General features: G+C 48.4%; 1 protein-coding gene across 1 annotated transcript; it reads right to left on the bottom strand.

The window, feature by feature from the left end:
• Positions 1-704: 704 nt before the first annotated feature.
• LOC135397147 (uncharacterized) lies at positions 705-19,656 on the bottom strand. The gene is made up of 11 exons (XM_064628513.1): positions 19,435-19,656; positions 19,008-19,059; positions 18,908-18,946; positions 18,745-18,786; positions 13,092-13,238; positions 8,858-9,033; positions 7,968-8,177; positions 4,069-4,187; positions 3,343-3,454; positions 1,209-1,484; positions 705-912 (listed from the first exon to the last, which is right to left on the bottom strand). Exons 2-11 carry the CDS (start codon positions 19,015-19,017, stop codon positions 751-753), a joined length of 1,293 nt encoding a protein of 430 aa, XP_064484583.1. The 5' UTR covers positions 19,018-19,059; positions 19,435-19,656; the 3' UTR covers positions 705-750.
• Positions 19,657-20,175: the final 519 nt, after the last annotated feature.

Genomic DNA, 20,175 nt, shown 5'->3' with positions numbered 1-20,175 from the left:
TGTAGGCTACACGCATAATAGCAAACAGACGACAAAGCAGACAAACTTTCCGTGGTAACTTTCTTCGCGGTGTTGTTTACCGACGAAATCCACGGGCACGTGTGACTGGAGACGAAGAATTTCGGCAAATTTTGAACTGCCGGAAAAGGACTGCTCGTATGAACTTTTTGTGCAAAAATCGGGAGAAAAAAAAAACGAAATTTTCACTCATGCACGGCTCCGATTTATTATAGCGAACATTAGGGCACCAAACATGTAGCATAACGCAAATTGTAGGTGGTGGCAGTAGTACAAATAGTAAAATACGTCTGCACTGTGAATGAGGGAGCTTTTTTTGTTGTTTTTCTTTTTTTTTTTTCTGTGGCTTTCGTGGCATGGTGGTTAGGATTATCGCTTTCCGTGTAGAGGTCATTTTACAGAACTATTCAGTTTCTACTGTTTGTGTGTTTATTTAACTTAATCTTGGCAATAAGTCATAGTGGTAGTTTACCAAAGTGCATGCGAAGGCCAGGTTGCTGTGTCCGTAACTTGATTAGTCCCATGAAGCGCTCACATTCGTATGGTCGGCGTGACATGGCCAGGGAGAACACTGTGCCGGGCAAGGGTAAAAGCAATGCCTGAAAGCACAGTGCCCCGGGGCCCCTACCACTGTAAATCTGGCACTGTAGCGAGTGTAGTTAGTGAGCATCGACAGAACAACGGGGCGACTTTCAGATATGTTTATTACTCGTGGCACTTCCTCTCGGCTGACTACGGACTGGGTTTTGCCCCCTGGCCGCGTATCAGGTCGCCGATACTCTTTACCCTGGACAGAGACTTCTCTGTACACTTTGAAGTCTCTATGATATCAAACTGGATATCAGTGAGGAGCACGCCGATCGTCAACTTGACAGTTTGCTTGAACTTCGCTATCTGGAACAAGAGAAAGCGCCATAAGTGGTCGTAATGCCAGGATAGTAATAACTTCGCTGAGACAACGTAGGAGCTACGGAGGCATATTTTTCACTCTCGGATAGTGGGGCCACGCTGCTCGGAAAGCAGATTCACAGCTTTTCTAAGTTACTCCTTACACCTTTTGTTAACGCGACTATTTTTCGTGTTAGCCATATAAAACCGAGAAGGAACAGTGCATATACGGCAAGGGGGTTCAAACAAGCTACCAGGCTGTTTGCTCGACACAGAGCGCTGCACTGCACGCAAGCACTTACCAAGGCCTTCGCAGACGGTTCGGTGTTGTAGGTGACCACAACTATATCGACAACGTTTACCACCGCCATCGTCGTTGCGTCATACTTTTCAGAACTTCTTAACGGGCACCAATCGTCGTAGCTGGTCACTGACCTGTAGACGCACGCAGATATAGCACTTGCGTCCGTAGGTGCTCCTGTTTTGTTGAAAGCAGCTAGCTGGACAGCCATGCTGAAAGTCACCCCGATAGCGAATGGGAGGCTTTTCACACTCTTCAAGGAGTCCTCGACAGTCGCCTGAACAGACAAGGACAGTATTATTTCCGATGCGATTGCTTCAGACCGATGAGATTGCTGTGTGCCTACACTCGATGAGCTGCACCGCATGGCACGCTCTGTGCCACCCACTGTCACGAATTATATCATTATCTGGCCAGACTTGTTGTAAACGGGAGGCGTACGCCCTCTGTGACAATTACGCGTATACGCCCATACCGTTTTCAACAAATCGTGGCAGATATAACGATATAATTCGAGATGATGGTTGGCTAGGAGCGTGCAAGAGTGTACCCCATGGAAAGTCATACTGGTGCTGTACCAGCAACGGAGCAACGTCCGTACGAGCATCTACACTCTAAAAACAGCACTTCTCTGCATAGCACGCTGTGCGTCAACCGTTGCCAAGAATGATAGGGCTATCGCTAAGAGAGAGCGGGGGTGTACGCCTTTTTGTGGCAACTTTCATATATCCAAATGGCCACAAAAAAGGCGTATGCCTACCTGTCTGTTCGAATCAAAAGCGATAACGCTCTTAGTCGTGGCAATGGTTGGCGCACGGTGTGCTATGCAGTGAAGTGCTGCTTTTAGAGTGTACAACGAGCGATGCTGAGGATACAGCAGAACGCTAGGGCACTGCTGTGCGTCAAGATAACCTCGCGTAGGCCTCAGCAACGGCATGTCATCTCGAGCGCGACGCTGCTGTATCTACCGTACATAGGGCGGCTTTCGATAAAGCACCAGAGGGACGGACAGGTTATGCAATGGCGACACCCAGCAGTATTCCATACAGGGAACGTTGTACATGTGTGTTACGGCTTGGGCCGATGTGTGGCGGGAGAAGTTGTACTAAGCTGTGGTGTCACGTATGTCTCTACGATCTGTAAATGCGCGCGTTGACACGGTGTCCTCTTCCTGCTATATCGTCGTTGTGTATAAGCCCCCTTACACCCCTTCTCCGACGCTATGTTGACCTACATGACCTACAGCGCCTGTCCTGTCCTCTCTTCTTCCGTCGTGTCTTCTCGCGCTGTGTTTTGGATCTTCATGTATAGTCACCAACGTGCCCAACAGCGAGTCCTCTTGGATTATGTTGACCTAGGTGATAACTATAGAAGTTACCACCTTTTCACACCCTTTTGTCTGAGAGTGTGCATGTGGTCGCCAGAACCCTATAGCGAACGCTCAGTAGCAGCTGAGGACGCTTACGGACACTTTCGAATCACTGTCAGTCAATCACACATGATGTCAGCCACACAAAGAGTGAAGAGTGGCGACTGGCGAAAGGTGATGGGCGAAAGGAGATTTGCTTTCACGTTTTCGGAAACGTTATACCGTGAAACTTCCTGGTGCGAAAAGGTGGTAGCTTCTATGGCTCCCACCAGGCCAGTAGTGGCAGTGCGCAGCCAACATAGCGTCTGATAAAGGGTGTAACAGGGTGGCAAAAGCAATCATCATATACCCAAATTGCTACAAAAATGCGTACGCCCCCCTCGCTCACCGAATCAGGAGGCTTAATCGCTTCATCGTCGTTACGGTGACTACACATCGCAGAATTTGCAAAATTTGCTACGTACGACGTAAATCTGCTACTTTTTGTCTATCTTCCCGGAGAGACTTTCCAGGATTTTGACCTGTGGACCACAATGTTTGGGAGGACGTTCCTCACGTTCGGAAACCTCGTCTACTCTGCTCGCCACATGCAGGTGCATGTACGAACGCCTTCCCCGTTACGACAAAAAAGGGCTGGACTGCGACAGAGTGGATGCATCAATCTACGAATATAACGGCGGTATAGCGTTCAGGTATACGAGGGTCACAAGGTTTCCAAATCCTGGAACTAAGCACGTGCCGTGCCGGGAGTAGAGACAGTACTTACGAAATCAAAACCCTTAGGGTCATTCCACATTGATGCATGATAGAAGATGCACTTGTCCGGGAAAATGGCGGGCGGATCCATGTTGTGAGTCTTCACCACGAGCAGGTTCCCGCTGCGAAATAAGGTATTGGATCAAGAAACGAGAAATTTCCCATCGCATAGAGCCACTACAATACGGCCGCAAATAACATACCGTACGTACGCAGGGAAATGTGACAAACATTCATGCACGCGTGCGCGCCAAGAGGTACCAATATTCCCTATTCATGTCCATAGCATCTGTCCGTTGGGCTGCGCTGCACGAAACCTATAGCCTGGCTGGACTAACCAAACCGATTTTCGCGCGAAGGAAGAGGAGAGGAGTGAGAGAGGGCTGACACTCACCACACCATTCTTCACCACACTTCCTCGTAGCTCACAAGACTTGCCCTTGCCTCATTATCATCCGGCCTCCACGATATCCCTACCACTCCCCCACATAGCCCCGTACCTAGTGGAACCTTCCGGCTTGCTTTTGGTTCTCTCAGCCACTCATTCTGTCCCACGGAAAGCATTTCGCACCACATATGGTACGGTACTCTTTTGCTGCTTGTCGCAATCCTTCCCTTTTTTAAACCTTGCCTGGTTCACCAAAAACACACACACACAAACACACGTCGCTGGGCCTCTATCCTCTCTGCGTGATGGGCTGCACTGCCACATAAAACATAACGACGCAAAACTTACGTGAATTGTTTCAGGAAGTCTTCAAAACTAGCCTTGCTATCTTTTTGAAATTCCACAAGGCAGAACATGGTCATGTACCCTCCTTTCTTTGCTATAGTAGAGTTCGCGGCAGTCAGGGCCTGCAAAGAAAACAAGACTATGGTAACATTGCATACATCGTGAGCCCTACGAAGCCACAGGTCCGGCAGCTGGCCGACACCCCGAATGACAACGTTCTCGCCCTAGATTTGTTGAAAACGGGAGGAGGAGCCTATTTTGTGCAATTATGCACGGCACAAAATAGGCTCCTCCTCCCGTTTTCAACAAATCAGGGGCGAGAACGTTGTCATTCGGGATGGTGGTCGGCTAGGAGCGTGCTATGTGGTGAAGTTCATTTTTAAGAGTGTAGGAGTAGGCGTGTATTTACATAATGTACGAGTGGCACTCTAGCACGGGGGACAGCAGGTGGACGGTTTATCCTCTATAGAATTTGTCCACACACGCTTCGAACATGGAACTTTGTGTGTAAATGGCTTGTTCCACGGCGCACACCTTTTGGTGTTCCGAATGTATGGGAGGGGTTGAACCCAACCCCCCCCCAATACACACCCCTAGGATGGAGTCTTCTGGCAAGTACTCCCTCTCAAATAGCTAGTGTATAATACAAGCTCCCGCGGCAGCATGCGGTCACATATACAGTTCGACGTTCTTGCTTCTATGGCAAACACCACCCTGAACACGGCACACTTCCACCCAACAGGAGAGCAGTGAGTCACAGGCACGGCTCGTTAGCCTGGTAACACTGGGGGACTAGTGTGGTATGGCTTGTGGTAAGTGTGCCTATATGCAGGTTGTCCCCTTTGGACAGACACTAACTTCACGTTGCGATCCTACAAGCTCGAATACCTAGCCAAAGTGCCGAAGTAGCCTATATTGACGTATCGGATAGATCATATACTGAAATGCAATTCGTTGGGACACGTTTGTGAAGTGTAGTGGAGCACAAAACGTTTATAAAGGTGACGGGAATGCGTTCTTGCAATTATCACTTAAACTCCCTGTCAAACTCAGGTTATCATCTAATGTGATTACTTCTTTCTTTCACGAATTAACACTATATTTCCAGTTCAAATTCAAAGGTGTATTGGACGGTAAACACCTCTCAACACCTCATATCGATATGGCACCTATAGTAATGCTCTTGCACACTTTGCTTCAGTCTGCAGGATAGAAAAGGTGCTTTAGTTTATAGTGCATCGTAGTACGTAGAAGAGCGATGTAGAAGACGGGTCTGCGACTGAGAGCTACCTAGATGGTGTTTTCGTAGGCGGGTTATATGGCCAGGCGGACATCCTGACGCGTATTAGACGTCTTCCAGGGAATGCGACAGAGCCATTATTTGTGTAAAGTTCCATGCTCAGGCCAGTGGAACACGACTTTATACCTCGTCCTCCACAACGAGACTCTCTCGTACTTCCTGGCTTACAATTTTTCTTTTCACCTATTTTATCCTAAAGCGAAGCACGTCCACGCACTTCTTGAGCGCATAATGAGGGAAAGGGCATTCGGCGTCGGGCACATGCACGTCTCTCCCATTATGCATGCGCTGCGGCATCGCATAAAGCGGATTTCCTTTCGTGCCCCCTGTGCTTCGCTTTCGTCGCTTTGCAGCAACACCCTCAGCCAAACGAGCCTTTCAGGCTTGTCGCGGCGTCTCGCAGCCTCAGCCTTCTTTCGTCGCCGCTCGTCCACACAGCTTTCATAACTGATGGCGCGCGTACACAGACACATCTGAACCTGTCGACCACGGAACCGAAACGTTTATCGGTTCCGTTCGGGTTTAGGTTCGTCGACAAAAGGTTCAATTCCGGTTCAGCTCCGGAAGGCAACTATAATGGTTCGAACCGGTTTGGGCCACGCGTGGGAATAAAGCACAACAGGCATGTTAAATCACGCTTCCGTTGACATGATTAGTAGTGGTCCCGATAGGAGCATAACCATGAATTACCAGTTTGGGTTTCCTGCAGTTAACTAACCCACCGGGTTGCTTACAGAATCTCGGCAGGAATACAGCAGTCAATTAACCAAGCCTGCTCTCTTAGCCCAAGTCTTTTAATTCCTTCAAATTATTGATTACCAGTCAGTAGACGCGAATACACGTTAAGCAGAGGACGACGCTTCATGACATTTCATGACAGAGCTACATTCGGTAGCCGTTACTTCATGACACGACGTTTAATTCTTTCGACACTTCATGGTATGTAGTTGGATTGGCCCATGGAACGATGCCATTCTGAGCCCAGGGCCTTTATGTAAAAAGGCGCGTTCATGAATGCTTACATTAATATGCATCAATGCGACTTCATGAATGCTATCCACAGCTGTCGATGGTCCCTACTCCTTATATACATCCATGTATATGTCCTAGACGTTAATAGTCATATTTGTATATATTTCGCGACTCCAGCAAATCTAGAGCATTCCTGCACGGCACGACTTTTTCGGCAAGTAACATTAAGGCTACGAAGCTAATAAAAGAAGAAAAAGTAGTTTATGTTCAAATGTGCAAAGTTTCGCCCTTACCAATTCGAACCTTTCCCTGCGTTTGAGGCTTACTTGTCTGTCATCCCTAATTGGGGTCTGCCTCGGCCAATTCTCGTTTTTTTTTTCGCCCTTAGTTCCGTATGCACCGTTAATTGAATCTGTTACCGGTATTTTTTTAACGGTTCAGCTCCAAGATGGCGTCAGCTGTTTCGGTTCGGTTCAGTTCCGGTTCGGCCAAAAGTAACGGTTAATAACGGCTTTCGGTTCAGGTTCGGCTCTCTGCGCTACACTCTCAGGAAGAGATTTTACTTCTTTTTTGGGACTAAATGCACTGCCACAAAAAAATAGTCCCTTTCGGGAGTAAATGAATGTCACAGAGTGGAGACTGCATTTCACGCCCTGCACGAGTCCCAGGTACTGTTGGGGACACTGTTGTCCTCCAGTCCTCGGCTGAGCGATCCCCTATCGGCGATGTCGCGCACGAAGGTACTATACCAATACCCTCCCCGAGGGGAGGCCGCGCTGAACTGCTCTCCCTATAGCAGACGACGCTGTGAATGCGATGGTACTCTCCCGAGAGGTAGCGCTGCGTGGCCTTACCTCGGAGACTATCTTACACGTGCGCGACATCGCCGATAGGGGACTGCTCGGCCAATTTGCGAAGAAAGAAGCGCTGTTTCTAACTCTGTGTGGCTGGAAAATTGCTACGTTGGAAAATTGCTAGTTATACAGCCTTATGCCACGAAATTGACCAATAGCACATATTTACGTAGACTGTTGCATTCGGGAGACCATTCGCGAAGTTCAATTAGCAGTCCTGGGGAGTAAATGTTGGGACTGAATGTCGGGTTAGGAGACTAAAATGGGGAGTAATTGCAGTCTACGGGAGTAAAGTGTACTCTGCCGGCGCGCGCTCTACGCGCCCTCCTCCCCCTCGGAGCGTCTCTCTCCACTTCCCTGGCTACAGACAAGACTACGCGGATATTCTTTCGTAGCGAGGAACAAGGGGGGTATTCTGGAGAACACTCAGCTCTCCTGTCCCTTAACACGCGCAGTTATTCCTAGGGGCGCAAGTAGGGGAGGTAAAAATGCAATCTCTCGGTTTCGGGTCACGTCTCATGAACATGCATGGAACCTGTCGCGTGCTGCAGAATCCATTGGATCCGCGGTGCGCGTGGGAGAGATTTTTCAATATTTACCCTGTAGGTGACTCGCAAGGAAAAAGACATCCTCGCGACAAGTCAAATGAGTTCATATCCTTCCACCCCGAGATGAAACCACCCGCTTTCCACGCTTTAGAGCCCCTTCGTCGATATGAACTGAGCATGAGGTAAGGGCACACCATATACCCGCACTAGGTACTTCCGCGTACTTACACTGAAAAAGCTTGTTACTTTGCTGGTTAGTTTGGGCAGGTCCGTGCTTGCCTTTGGCATAGATAGTGAGCTGATGCCGTAGGCGACGATTCCTTTGTCAGCCATGCTCGTCAAGGTCTTTTCTTCTGGGACATCGTATTTTGGATCATCTAAGTGGGCCCCCATAAGTGAGATACCAGGCATGGGCTGCTTTGATCCCGCAGCAATAAACTAGAAGGAAGAGAAGACTATAATGTCAAGCAGCGACCGTACATAGGCGGTATTTCTGTGGATAATAGGGTAGCCTGCGCACTGCAGTGATACGCGGTGCCCAATTGTGTCAGCTCATCGTGGTCGTCGGCAGGTAAACATGTATCTCGCCTCAACTGCAGCTCTTCTTCAGGTCTTCACAGGTGGCTTCAGAAGAAGGAAACTAAATGTCTATCGATTCGACGATTGATTATGCAAGCTGAAATTATATACAATCTTGGGATAGCAACAAGGAAACGCGTTTGCACGCTGGTGGCAAACGCAAGTGTGACCGGCTCCTCTCAGCCGCGCGGCGCCGCTTTTTGAAAACGCATGTGTGAATGGGCCTTTAGGTCACATGTAGGCTCGTTGGAAGCGCCGTTAGTGCAGAGCCGTTAGTAACACAGTTCAATGACGTATTACCGATGGCAAGTACAATCTAAAAGAAAAAAAGGTAGAATTTCCTATACCCAGAGTTGCAGCGGGACGGTACTTCAAACTGGTTGGAGTAGAAATGTGGTTGCAATGCAGCTCTACCGAATCGTACCTTTTTTTTTTTTTTTTGTACCCGCGCACGTACGTCAGTAGTATGCCGCAGTGTCGAGAGCGCGTCCTGCTTTTGCTTGTACTAGGCTGCTGTACAGTTATTACCGCTACTTTACCTCGAGGAAGTGTTGCCATGCAATGAAATCTTGAGAGGGAATTATCCCTGATGGAATCACAACCATGTTGTCGAATATAATGTAATCGCACGGGACGTCCTTGTACTTCCCTGGGTCCCTGAAGCGTACGCCAACAGTGCACATCACAAAGTTCTTCGGCGGCTCCTTCGGTGGTGCTGAAAAGACGATTAGTGCTACTGAGCATAAGCGTAACGTGTCTACCACCAGCAAGAGCATGTGTCCTGAAAGACGCCCCAACGTACCCCAAGCGACATTGTGATAGTGAGAAAAGCTGGAATTTGCTTTGCTGTCCGATCTGGCCTAGCAAGGCAAGTGCTTGGCCACCCAACTTGGCGCTCGGCATGACTTGCCAAGCGTTGGCCAGCCTGCGTTGTGCCAAGCTTGTGCCAAGTTACACTAAACCGTAACATAACTTACAGATTTGATTACTGGCAAATTTTATTCTTTTTAGTAGGGAATAGTGTACGGAAAAGACTGTTGTGCATTCGAACATGTTTTACTGAGCAAATTGTTAATATTTTTACATATGCCTCTGTATGTGTTTACATGCTTAACGCATGGTTCACACTAGTGCGTTCTGCTGCGTGCGTATGCGTGAGTTGTAAGCAATCCGTTCCGCTGCTCACATACCTGCGTCCGAATGCGTGCGTCACCAAACCGTAAGCCAATATGTGGCGAAATGAAACGCGGGAAAGACTAGTGAGAAGGTTTCTACCAGGGAAGGGTATCGGTAATGGTAACGGAGACAGAAACGGTATATTAGCGAAATTACAGAGGGTAACGATAACGGAAACGCATACCACTGTCCTCCATTACAGGAAACAGAAAATTATCGTCCGCTATTGAATTCCGGTAATGGCTATTACTGTTGTGTGATGACATTTCAGTGACATTTTATTTTTCTATTGTGATGACTTCATTCCCTGTAATACTACACGACAGCATGGAAACAAAGCGCAATATGGGATATCGAGGGTGCATCATCCGCTTACCTACTCTGACATTACCTACCTATACGTGACATCAAGACACGACACGACAACGACACGACATAGACTTCACGCACCCTCCTCCACCTTAGCACAGGGATGACAGCATATGATTTTGATTTACTTTTTTACTTTCTTCAGTTCACCGTGGCTATGGCAGTCTTGTTTACTACTGAGAGCGTCCGCCCATGAATGTGACATTGGACGAAAGTGCGCACCCCAACGACGTAAAATTACTTGTGTAGTGCGTACGCGTGACACCGAAGCAGCACTAGGCCGGTAAGGTTCACAGTTAGACTTCCCTACAGCGCATTGAAAACCCTCCGAAATAAAGAAAGCATATACATGGTGTTTCAGTTAAATCCCCGGGCTAAATAATTCGCGAACCGGTGCACCAATCGAATAACTTTCTTTTTTACAAGTATCTGTCCAATACCGCCTACAAGATGCGCACCGCGTGAATGAGCGGGAGGCGCTCATTATTTAAATAAAAATGCAAATGAGTTTCGTAAAAAAGCGTAACTTCTAAAGCAGGGCGCTGTCGGTATTAAAATGGGTACTACCCCTTTTGGGACCTTCAGTGGACACCTTTCAGAGAAAAATCTGCCACCGAAGCGGGTCATTTGTTGCAGTAATTAATTGGTTTCGGTTTACGTATTTTTGTCGCGGCTGGTCGCGGCGAAGCGCAAAAGGACGTAATTCATCGGTGTAATTCATTGATGGATAAGGGAGTGAAAGAGCGTCTTTTTGCGCTTCGCCGCTTGTAAAAAAGAAAGTTATTCGATTGGTGCACCGGTTCGCGAATTATTTAGCCCGGGGATTTAACTGAAACACCCTGTATAGATATGCTCTCGGAAATGCTGCCTTCCATATACTATTGCGTAGGTTTTTCCGTTATGTCCCAGTACGTCGCGGCCTCCGGAAATGTGCTGCTCCGATAACAGCCAGCTGTAGAGAACAGTTTCCTCTCAAAACGGTTCGCGATCGGTTTTGCCACAAAGCAGTCGGATGATCCCGTTGTCCGTCACTCCCCCTCCTCAATGGCCATCCACAAAAGCGTTCGCGAACCGTTTGAGGAAAAACGATTCACTAAAACTCACTATTCACTAAACGATTTCTGTCCGTAAATCTGAAACCACGTAGAGGACGGTGCCGTGGCCCGGGATTTTGGAGGTTTAAAGGTACTGTAAAGCAGCAGGCAAGCTGTTATTGGCAGCGGCATTTCAAAGCTTATTCCGAACTTAACCCGCGCTGGAAATCACGTGCGACAGAAACAAGACAAGGAGCGACGACTGGTGGGAAACAACGGTGTTACATGTCCCCAACCCTCTAAGTGGTCGGCTTCTTGGAGTTATTTCTTCACATATGTTCTCTCAAAATGCAAGAACATTTGTCCATCGTTGAAATGGGTAAAGGAACAGTCAGCAGAATCCCTATAAAAGTAGCTACGCAAAAATGCACCACGTCTGGCGTGGTAGTAGGTAGTAGTAGTAGTAGGTAGCCTTGGCGTGGTGATGGTAACTGTCCACAGATGTCGCTGTGTGATCCCATTATTGGGATGTTCATGTTCGCCGCCCTACACAGCGACAACTGCGAAGTTCGTGTGGGGACACAGGGTTGCCTGTATTTGAACCCAATTTGTGTCGTTAGTATACTGAGCACCCGGGCTGTCAAACGAGCCAGCAGTCTGAAATTGTATGGTTGCTGCTTCACAGCAGTGTCGCCAAATCACATTCGCAAGAAGTCACTAGTGGCGCCCCGAAAAGTCGAAATTTAAACAAAGTCGCTAAAAAAGTCGCTGCCGCTATTGTTTCCTTTTTGTTCGTTGCATGTTATGAAACAATATGGTGACAGCCCTACCAAGATGATTCAGCAAATGAGCGTAGTGGATGGCCAAGAGAGAACATGAAGAAATGTGAAAGAGAAAGAGAATGAAATGAGAGAAAGTAAATGAAATTCGCCATCTTGAACATCATCTGCAGAACTTTTTCTCGTTTTGTCACCGGAGGCACTGAACATGGTTTGTTCCGACCTGCTTGTCTGACAACCTCGCACAAATCTCACGCTTATAATATAGGTGCACAGCACCCTTGTGTCAGTCTGACTGGACGAAGCTATCCCTTGAATACTGGCAGCATCACACAGCTCTTGCGGTATTTCTGATGCGGTATTTTGGAAAGCGCTTGCGTCTAGGCCACGTGGCACGTCAGCAATGGGGCAAACTGGAAACAGCTCAAAGAAACTAGCGCTGCGAAGAAACTACGAAACTGCACCTGCAGGGAGCACGCTGAGAGATCTCCGTTACAGGTGATCGGCCCTGAGGAGTTAGGGCCAGCGAGAAGTGGCGCGATTTCATATTATTCTTCGCTAGAGCTTGTCGGCCACTGAAATGTGAGCGATTCTTCCTGACTTCATGAAGGAATATTTGTCGCTAAACAGTCGATGAACATGTCAGAAAGTCACCAAAAAATCCGCTAATCCCATATACAAAATTTTGTCGCTAACAGACCTCGAAATCCGCTAAATTTAGCGACTTTCCCCAAATTTGGCAACACTGCTTCACAGTACCAGACCAACCTCCAAACCAACGGCCAGCATTCCTTCGCATGTCAGCCAATCGCTGCAAAGGATTTCAAATGGAGGCTTTTTCCGGCTACATATCGCTGCCCGGGCAACTCCTCGTCGCCATACCTACGGTCGGCACTGCATGATCCTCATTGGAGTCACCTAGTTCACGCAACTAGGCTTTGTTTCTTCATGGCGTCACGAACTCCTTTGTACAGGGTGTTCAAAGTTAAGCTTTCACCAGCACTTTATAAATAGGCGAAAGAAAGAAAACTGGCTGCTATTTTTCTGTTCCTTGAGTAAGAAACAGGTGCTACATAATTAGCAGCACCTGTTTCTTACACAAGTAGCGTAAAGTCATCTGGTTTCCTGTCATCGCTGTGTTTGCGTAGCGCTCGTGCAAGCTTAATTTTGAACACCCTGTATAGTGGATTTGAGACCCCCACGTGTTCCCACTTTCCATTGAATATTTTTCTGTCCTCTGGTATTCTAGGTGGTACAAGACTGGCATCCTTTGACCGCAATCCGCCAGCTACGAACGTATCTTAATGACCTCGAAGACAGCTACTCATTTTATGCTATAGGACGACTCACAACATTGGAGTCACCATTGATCTGGTGTCGAGCATTAGGGGAGACCACCAAATCAGCATACTCACGCTCTGGCGTTGGCGCCGGTGGTTCTGGACCGGGAAATGGATTCGAGTCAGAAGACCCGCCCCCTGGTGAAGATGATGATGATGACGATGATGAGCCTCCACCTCCAGGGCTGACGCTGTCATCGTCATTGTCGACGTCACCTCCTCCTAAGACAGAAATCGTGCCATAGTAATCCTGTAGATTGCCAGACTTGACAGTGTGGGAGCGGTAAAGTTAGATATTCTGTTGTGTTTGGGCCGTGGTTTCAGGCTATTCAACGGGATTCACTCCTTCGGGGACCTTTTCAAGCCCCCTTCCTGTTTACTGAAACCGTAGGAATATTCCAACGGTTTCAGTAACTCGAAACCGTCGGGGTCGAACTCGAACACGTGCATTTTGAAAGAATGACGAACGATGGAAGTCACTGAAAAGGTTAGCCAACTGTATAGGACTCGAACCCACATCTTCTGGATTACCGGTCCAGGGCTATACCAATGGACTTTTCACATACGCGTCGTATCCTAGTGGCTCTCCAGATAGCCATGCTCGGCGCCCGTCAAAAGGAATCCACGTGGATAGCACAAAGGACCAAAACCGGTCCAGAGTGGGGCCAACGAACTCCCGCCATTCGTGCGGTCTCCCCAGTGTTCCCCGCTTCTGTTGTCCCCGTAGTGCGCCATCTAGTGAAGACTGAGATAACCCTCTCCGGTGCCTCAAGGTCATACGCATGCGCATAGGCCATTAGAAAAAGGCGCGAGCGACTTCCCAAGGGCGCGTCACCTGAAGGGACAATCCAACCACACTTCGTATGTATTTGTCCTTTCTGTGTGTTCCAGCCTCGGAACATGAATTTCTCACGTGTATTTTCTCTGGGTGGTATTTCTGGTGGTACCACGTGACCTGGCGTCGCAGTGCACGGGGATGAAAAAAGCAAAACCGTGCAAGTTTTGGAATAAGCTTCCCTGCGCCAGAAAACATATGGTCCAACTGGGGGGTGGGCATATTTAAATACATTGTAATTAATACTGTTTAAAATACAAATACATGTATTTATATTTTGTATTTTTGTAATTATATTTAAATGCCAATTAAAACTTACTGCATTTGACCTTTCGGGAAGACGGACGAGTTTGGGGCGCGTTATGCCGTGCTTGCGCCAGCATGCGCACGCGGTAACCACTCTAGATGGCAAGTTTTTCACTGTTGTTGCGGACAACGGTCGCGACTACCCGATTACCTTGTTGTACGAAGCACCTTCGTCAAATTTAGTACGAGCCTTTGTTCATCGGCACCTGTGGAGATGCTGTTCTCCTTTGCCAATCTGATTGTACGGCCGAACATAGGATGCCTAAAAGATTCTACATTAACTTGGAACTTCGAAGTGGTCACGAACAAATAAATGTTATTGTTGCTCGCTGATTTGTTGTTATGATCATGATTATTTCTGTAAGTCCAGATGCCATCTAGTCACATTATTTATGGTAGTAGTTACGGTATTTTGTATTTGAATTCTCCATATTGAAAAGTATTTTGTATTTATGCCCATCCCTGCACTCTTAAAAATGAACTTCACCGCATAGCATGCTCCTAGCCAACCATAACCTCGAATGATATCGTTATCTGCCCTGGTTTGTTGAAAACGGGAGGCGTACGCCTTTTCTGTGACAATTATGAAGTGTCACAGAAAAGGCGTCCAGCTAGCACGGACAAAAAGCTGGACAAAAGTGGACAGGCTCAGGCGCATTCCTCACTGAGTGTGACATGCTAGCGGTGAAACGTGGCAGGTGAGTGGAACGTTACTGGCTGAAACTGGGTTCGTCCCACTCGCTGCTGGTGTTGTCACTCTCAGGCAGGAATGTGCCGGAGCGGGCTCCGTAAACTTCCAGCGCTGTACTGCCATGCTGAGTACTTCGTTCACTACTTTTACATGGCCACGCTTATGCGCTGTGGTATCTATACGGCACTTCTTTAGGTGCCGGTCTGTAACCGCCCCCCCCCCCCCCTGTTCCTGCATGCTCAGTGCGAGCTTTTCTGTGAATGACAGTGGCATATGGCATTACTATTCAGTGCCGGAGTGTCTCCGAAATGATTGTTCAAACACATACACGCAGAGTTCTAATTCGCGTCTCTGAGACGTGCCGTGAGGCGTTTGTGGGAATATATTCCAAAGCGGCTCTCAGCTCCACGCTACTAGGGTAACGAGGTCCACATCAGTATGGACGTCTGTCTGTCTATATTCCGTACTTCTGTGAAAGCTGTTGGAGTACCTTGTCGACACACTCAAGCCAGAGAAATATTTCCACTTGCGGGAACTACTTACCTGAACCTGTAATGTTTATAAGCTCTTGTAAGTCAATGGTTACACAACAGGTTTCACCTCGCGGTCCTATCACAGTATCATGTATAAAATTTATGTGGTAATAAAAAGAAATCCAAATCCAAATGTCACATCACGATCGCACATAGATTACAACCATGCATCTACATTTCGGTACAAAAACAAATCACCCGCAATACGGGAGTCGTGATAGCCATTAGCAAACAAGAGCGCTACAAGACAAGCACTAGACGAGACAAGAACTAGAGGAAGACCAGGCAATGCAAGGCAATTCTTACAAAGCAACTGCAAGCATTGCGCACGCGCCCTGTCGCGTGCGGTGGTGGTGCTTCTGAAGCAGCTTGCCGTTGTAGGCCTCAGAGGTGGGTCAGGTCACGATTAACGCTCTGGGGGAATGTGCGTCCTGGGCCGACTTCTAAGGGAACTGTGCCGACAATATGTCTGACAGCGTCTGAGGAAAACCCAGGAAAAAACGCTAGACTGCAGCACTGCTGGCTCTGGGAGCCTCCCAGTCGGCCCACGCGAGCGTGTTGGGATACTTGGGATTTTGGGTATTGTGGAATCCCCCCCCCCCCCCAAAAAAAAGGAAAATCTACCCATTGTGCTACGACATCTAGTTCGTCTGACCTGCTATACTATCCAAGTCGTCTGACCTGTTTATCATTTTATATGACAGAAGTTTCGCCGCTGCGTTCGCGGGTTCCTTCGGGTGATTCTCCTGACAGAGTAGTCTGCTAGTAGTCTCGCAACCACGTGTGCTGCAGGGAATGACCGGAAGGAGACGGAAGGACCGCGACGCTCCTGCTGACATTAACAGATAACTAGCCAATTTGCCACTGCAGTTGCGAAAGAATTATCACCGAGGATGGCAAGGAGCATAGAAGGGTGAATGTTTGGGCCTGTTGGTACATAGTAATGGAAAAAGGTAACCAGCGTGAAAGGTAAAAAAAAAAGGTAACCAGCTCTTGTCCAGTTTTTACCGCTGGTTACCTTTTTACATCAGGGAGCATAGACTATGCATACCATACTGGGGGCTGTAGCGAGCAAATTATCAGTATGGTCAGAACTCGCGATCTTACCGAGCTAATTATATACCGCGGGATTGGGAAAAGCGTCGGAAACCAAAGGCTACAATACGATGGCTAGAGCTTGGTTCACACCAGTGCTGTTCATAGCGTGCAAATGTTGGCGTACACATGCGTTCGACCCAAGCGACGTACATGCGGACCACGACCTACGACCTTACACTTATAACTTACTTATACTTTTACACTTACACTTATAACGACCATGTCATAATCAGCAACCCCTGTGAGGAGCCCCGTCCGCACGATCCGCTACGGGCGCTACTCATTGGCACGCGATCTGCACCACGATTGGACGTTGGAAATTCTGAACGCGCAGAAGCGTATGTACGACTACCGTAGCAGACGACAGCGATAGCTCCTATGAAAACGCGTAGAATGATGATGATAATCAACTTCCAGAATGAAACATCTGTGGAATATCCACCGCTTGTACAGAAATACTAAGGTAAGCTGAAGTACAAAGTATTGTAGAAGTTGATGAAGCAATAACTGGGACGATGAGTAGCGCCACCGCGACCTTCCAAAAATACGGCGCTGCGAAGGGGTGCCTACGACATGGTCGTTATAATCTAGTAGGTCGTGACGCGGACACCACAAGTGGGAGGCAGTATCGCGTGCTACGTGTCCCGAGTCCACGAAGTCTTACGGCAGAAAACTGTTCATGTTTGAGTCCGGCGTCACAGAAACGGCTGCCAGTTCGAAGAAAACGTAACCAAACTTTTTCTTCCTCCCTCCATTCGACGAAAACGTAGTACAGCTCTGGCGAACTTGTCGCGTTCTGCCGCGGAATCTGTGCCCACGGTGAACAACGTTCACCCGCGTGCGCAGGCAATCAAACGCGTGAGAGTCCACGAAGCCCAAGGAAAAGTTTTGGCTTTAGCCTGCGAAAGTACCCACTTAGATACCCTGGCTGTATCGGGTGAGTGTTACTGTCCACGGCAAGGTGGCAGTTCACACGTTCCTCCAGGTCTCGAGGTCTTCCCCCTAATTTGCAATTACCAGCCTCGACGGGTTTTCTCCCATCATCCAGCGAATCTCAACCACAGTGCATCCCCCATGTCCACTCCAAACGTTTTTTGCAGCCACGCCCGTGCTTAACATACTAATTTGGCAATGCCGAAGAGAGGGCTGACCTTGTCCCAGGAGGAGAAAGGCACCGATGCCAACCCCGACGAGGAGCACGACGACGCCAGTAACAATTATTGCAGTGTTTCTGCAAAAAGCGGAAATTAGAATCTCCACTGCTGCTCGGGCCATCATGAGACCAGATAACTTCATCGCCGAGTAATCGTTTAGGTTGCCGTCAAAACACTTACCCGCCTCCACCTGCTGTAAGGCCAACAGATAACTTTCAGCTACAATATGGATTTTTCGTCGTACGGCACGGTTGCGTACGTTTAGAGGGCGCAGCGCGCGCCTTGGCTAAGTGTGCCGGAAAATGCTGCGCAAAACTACAGTGATTTCTTCTTCAGCCAGGAGGGCAGTGATTTGCTATAGTCTCCGATCGTTGTCGTCGTCGTACTGGTGTATATGCACCGTCGCTGTCGTTTTGCCCAGCATTTCCCGGCATGCCCTACCAGGGCGCGCGCTGCTGCCTGGAACTTTTGCAAATGGCCTATTGTACCGCACTTTTCAGCTTCACCTGCGTGTTAATAATGGTTCTGACAATAGTGGTTGAAATGGTTTGTCGGCATGCGATGCCTACTGGCCAGTCGAGCCTTCCTAATATCGCACCCCACTTCGTATTCCTGGTTGGGTTACGCTCTGCGGGAGTCACGTGATAGGAGTTTTCAGCCGACGCTGTAAAATTTCACCCACGTCCAGATTTCGAACGATTGCTCCCGCGCAAAATGAGATACGCGCGTGAAATTTTCGGAATAAATTTTCGATCGTTCGATGGCAAGATCGCGTTTGTGGACCGCTTAAAGGCCCAAGGATTTTCTGGATTCTGCATAAAGTGGCGTGTCATCCACAATAAGCTTAGCAGGTTGATGGCGCTCCACAAGGCCTGAGCTGGGCGTTTCCAATCTATGTACCAAGAAAAATGACAGAAATAGCAGTTCAGCGTATTGGAGATTGCCGTTGTACAATGTGTCTCGATCGCTTGGGTTACACTCCGTGACGCGGCTTTTCTGCGGACGCGATCCTATCTCTTCGACGGTCTCTCTAAGACGTGCGTTTATAATGGCGTTCGATACGGGACGTCGTTGCTTCGTAAAGTTCCTGCGTTGAATTCTCGGGATTTACCTGCCGGAGCATCTCCAGTCGATCCTTGGGACTGACTGGACTCTGAAACAGAGACAAAACTATAAGAGAGACTCATCCCGAAAGACACCGCACTTTACTTCCCAGCTATACAATAGCTATGTGCCATGTACAGCTAACTCATATGGCGATAAAGTGCACGTACCCATTCCAGACATGCCAGACATTGAAGACATTGCGGACTCTGAAAATATAGGACAAAGCCTCGTGCATTGTACAGAAAAATGAAATGACGTCACACATACCTTCGCCCATCCTTGTAGATTCCTTGCTGTGTGACTGGTAATAGATAAGGACCTGAAATTAGCGAGCACCAGTCGTGAGTACGGAATCCGGGAGCTTCCTTATCCTCATTCTCATAGTCTGAACCCTGGTGCAACCAGAATTCATCAGCGATACGTACCCGCAATATTACTCATGGTGAAATGCACCGAGGCAAACGATCAACCAAAAACGAACCACATAACATAAAGGACGTAAAAGGCAACATTTCCTTGAGAAGATTTCAAGGTAGTGTTGCCGTCTACATCTTCACACCAGCTCGCTTGCCTCCATGTGTTATGTTCAGTAAAGGGTGTACCAAGCTATTTAGTATAGAGCTTTCCCTGACAATGAGAATACCAATCCTGAACAAGAATTCACATCAAGCAAATGATCAAGGTACGTTCTTACCGAACAGGAATTTGAAGCTCAAACGCGGCAGCGAATGACTGGGTAGTGGAGGTGACTCGTTGCTCGGTTGGGGATGTTCTGCCTTCTCCTCGAAAGCGGCGCACAGGAATGTTCCAACGATCGGTACGTGAGGCGCGAGGAGAATTTGAAACTTCTTCTTCACCTGGAGGATTAACCAGTTGTGGAATAATACCGCCGCACCGCGGACATGGGCAACGAACGTCCAAGTTCTTCTTCTTCTTCAGCCCGGGGGGGGGGGGGGGGCAGTGGCCTTGGCCGCTAGCCGTCCAACGTCCAAGTTCTTCTTCTTCTTCTTCTTCTACCAATGAGATGATGGCCCGTGCGGAGCCCGCCCTGATTCCAAAGGGTTTAGGCAACCTGAACCTGAACCTGGCCGTGGCCTCCTCCTCCTTCTTCTTCTACCAATGAGATAATGGCCGTGAGCCACTAAGGGAGATTGGCCAGGACAAGAGGGGCGAAAGATGTTTGTCTATGTCTGTGCAGTAATGATAGGGACTAAGGCCAGGTCAGATCCAAGTAACTCCACCTTCTTCCACCTCCAAGTTTAGCTGCGTTGTCCGTTTCTATGTCCTTCTTCTTCATCCTGGGGCAGTGGCCGTTATCCACTAAGGGCGATCGGCCAGGACCAGATGGAGAGCGTAGACTGCGATAATGGGTGCACTCGAGTACGAAATGCTGCACGGTTTCATCATGACCGCAGTGTAGACACCCTGGTGAAGA

This window comes from Ornithodoros turicata, chromosome 6 (assembly GCF_037126465.1).
Source record: "Ornithodoros turicata isolate Travis chromosome 6, ASM3712646v1, whole genome shotgun sequence".
NCBI classification, from domain to species: Eukaryota; Metazoa; Arthropoda; class Arachnida; order Ixodida; family Argasidae; genus Ornithodoros; species Ornithodoros turicata.
This window is presented reverse-complemented; position numbering and strand designations above follow the sequence as displayed.

Excerpts from the sequence above, each read along its gene's own strand:
- LOC135397147 (XM_064628513.1), bottom strand. Across the intron at positions 18,787-18,907 it reads GTCTGGCATGTCTGGAATGG|AGTCCAGTCAGTCCCAAGGA; the intron begins GTACGTGCACTT and ends TCTCTGTTTCAG. Across the intron at positions 8,178-8,857 it reads CATGGCAACACTTCCTCGAG|TTTATTGCTGCGGGATCAAA; the intron begins GTAAAGTAGCGG and ends TCTTCCTTCTAG.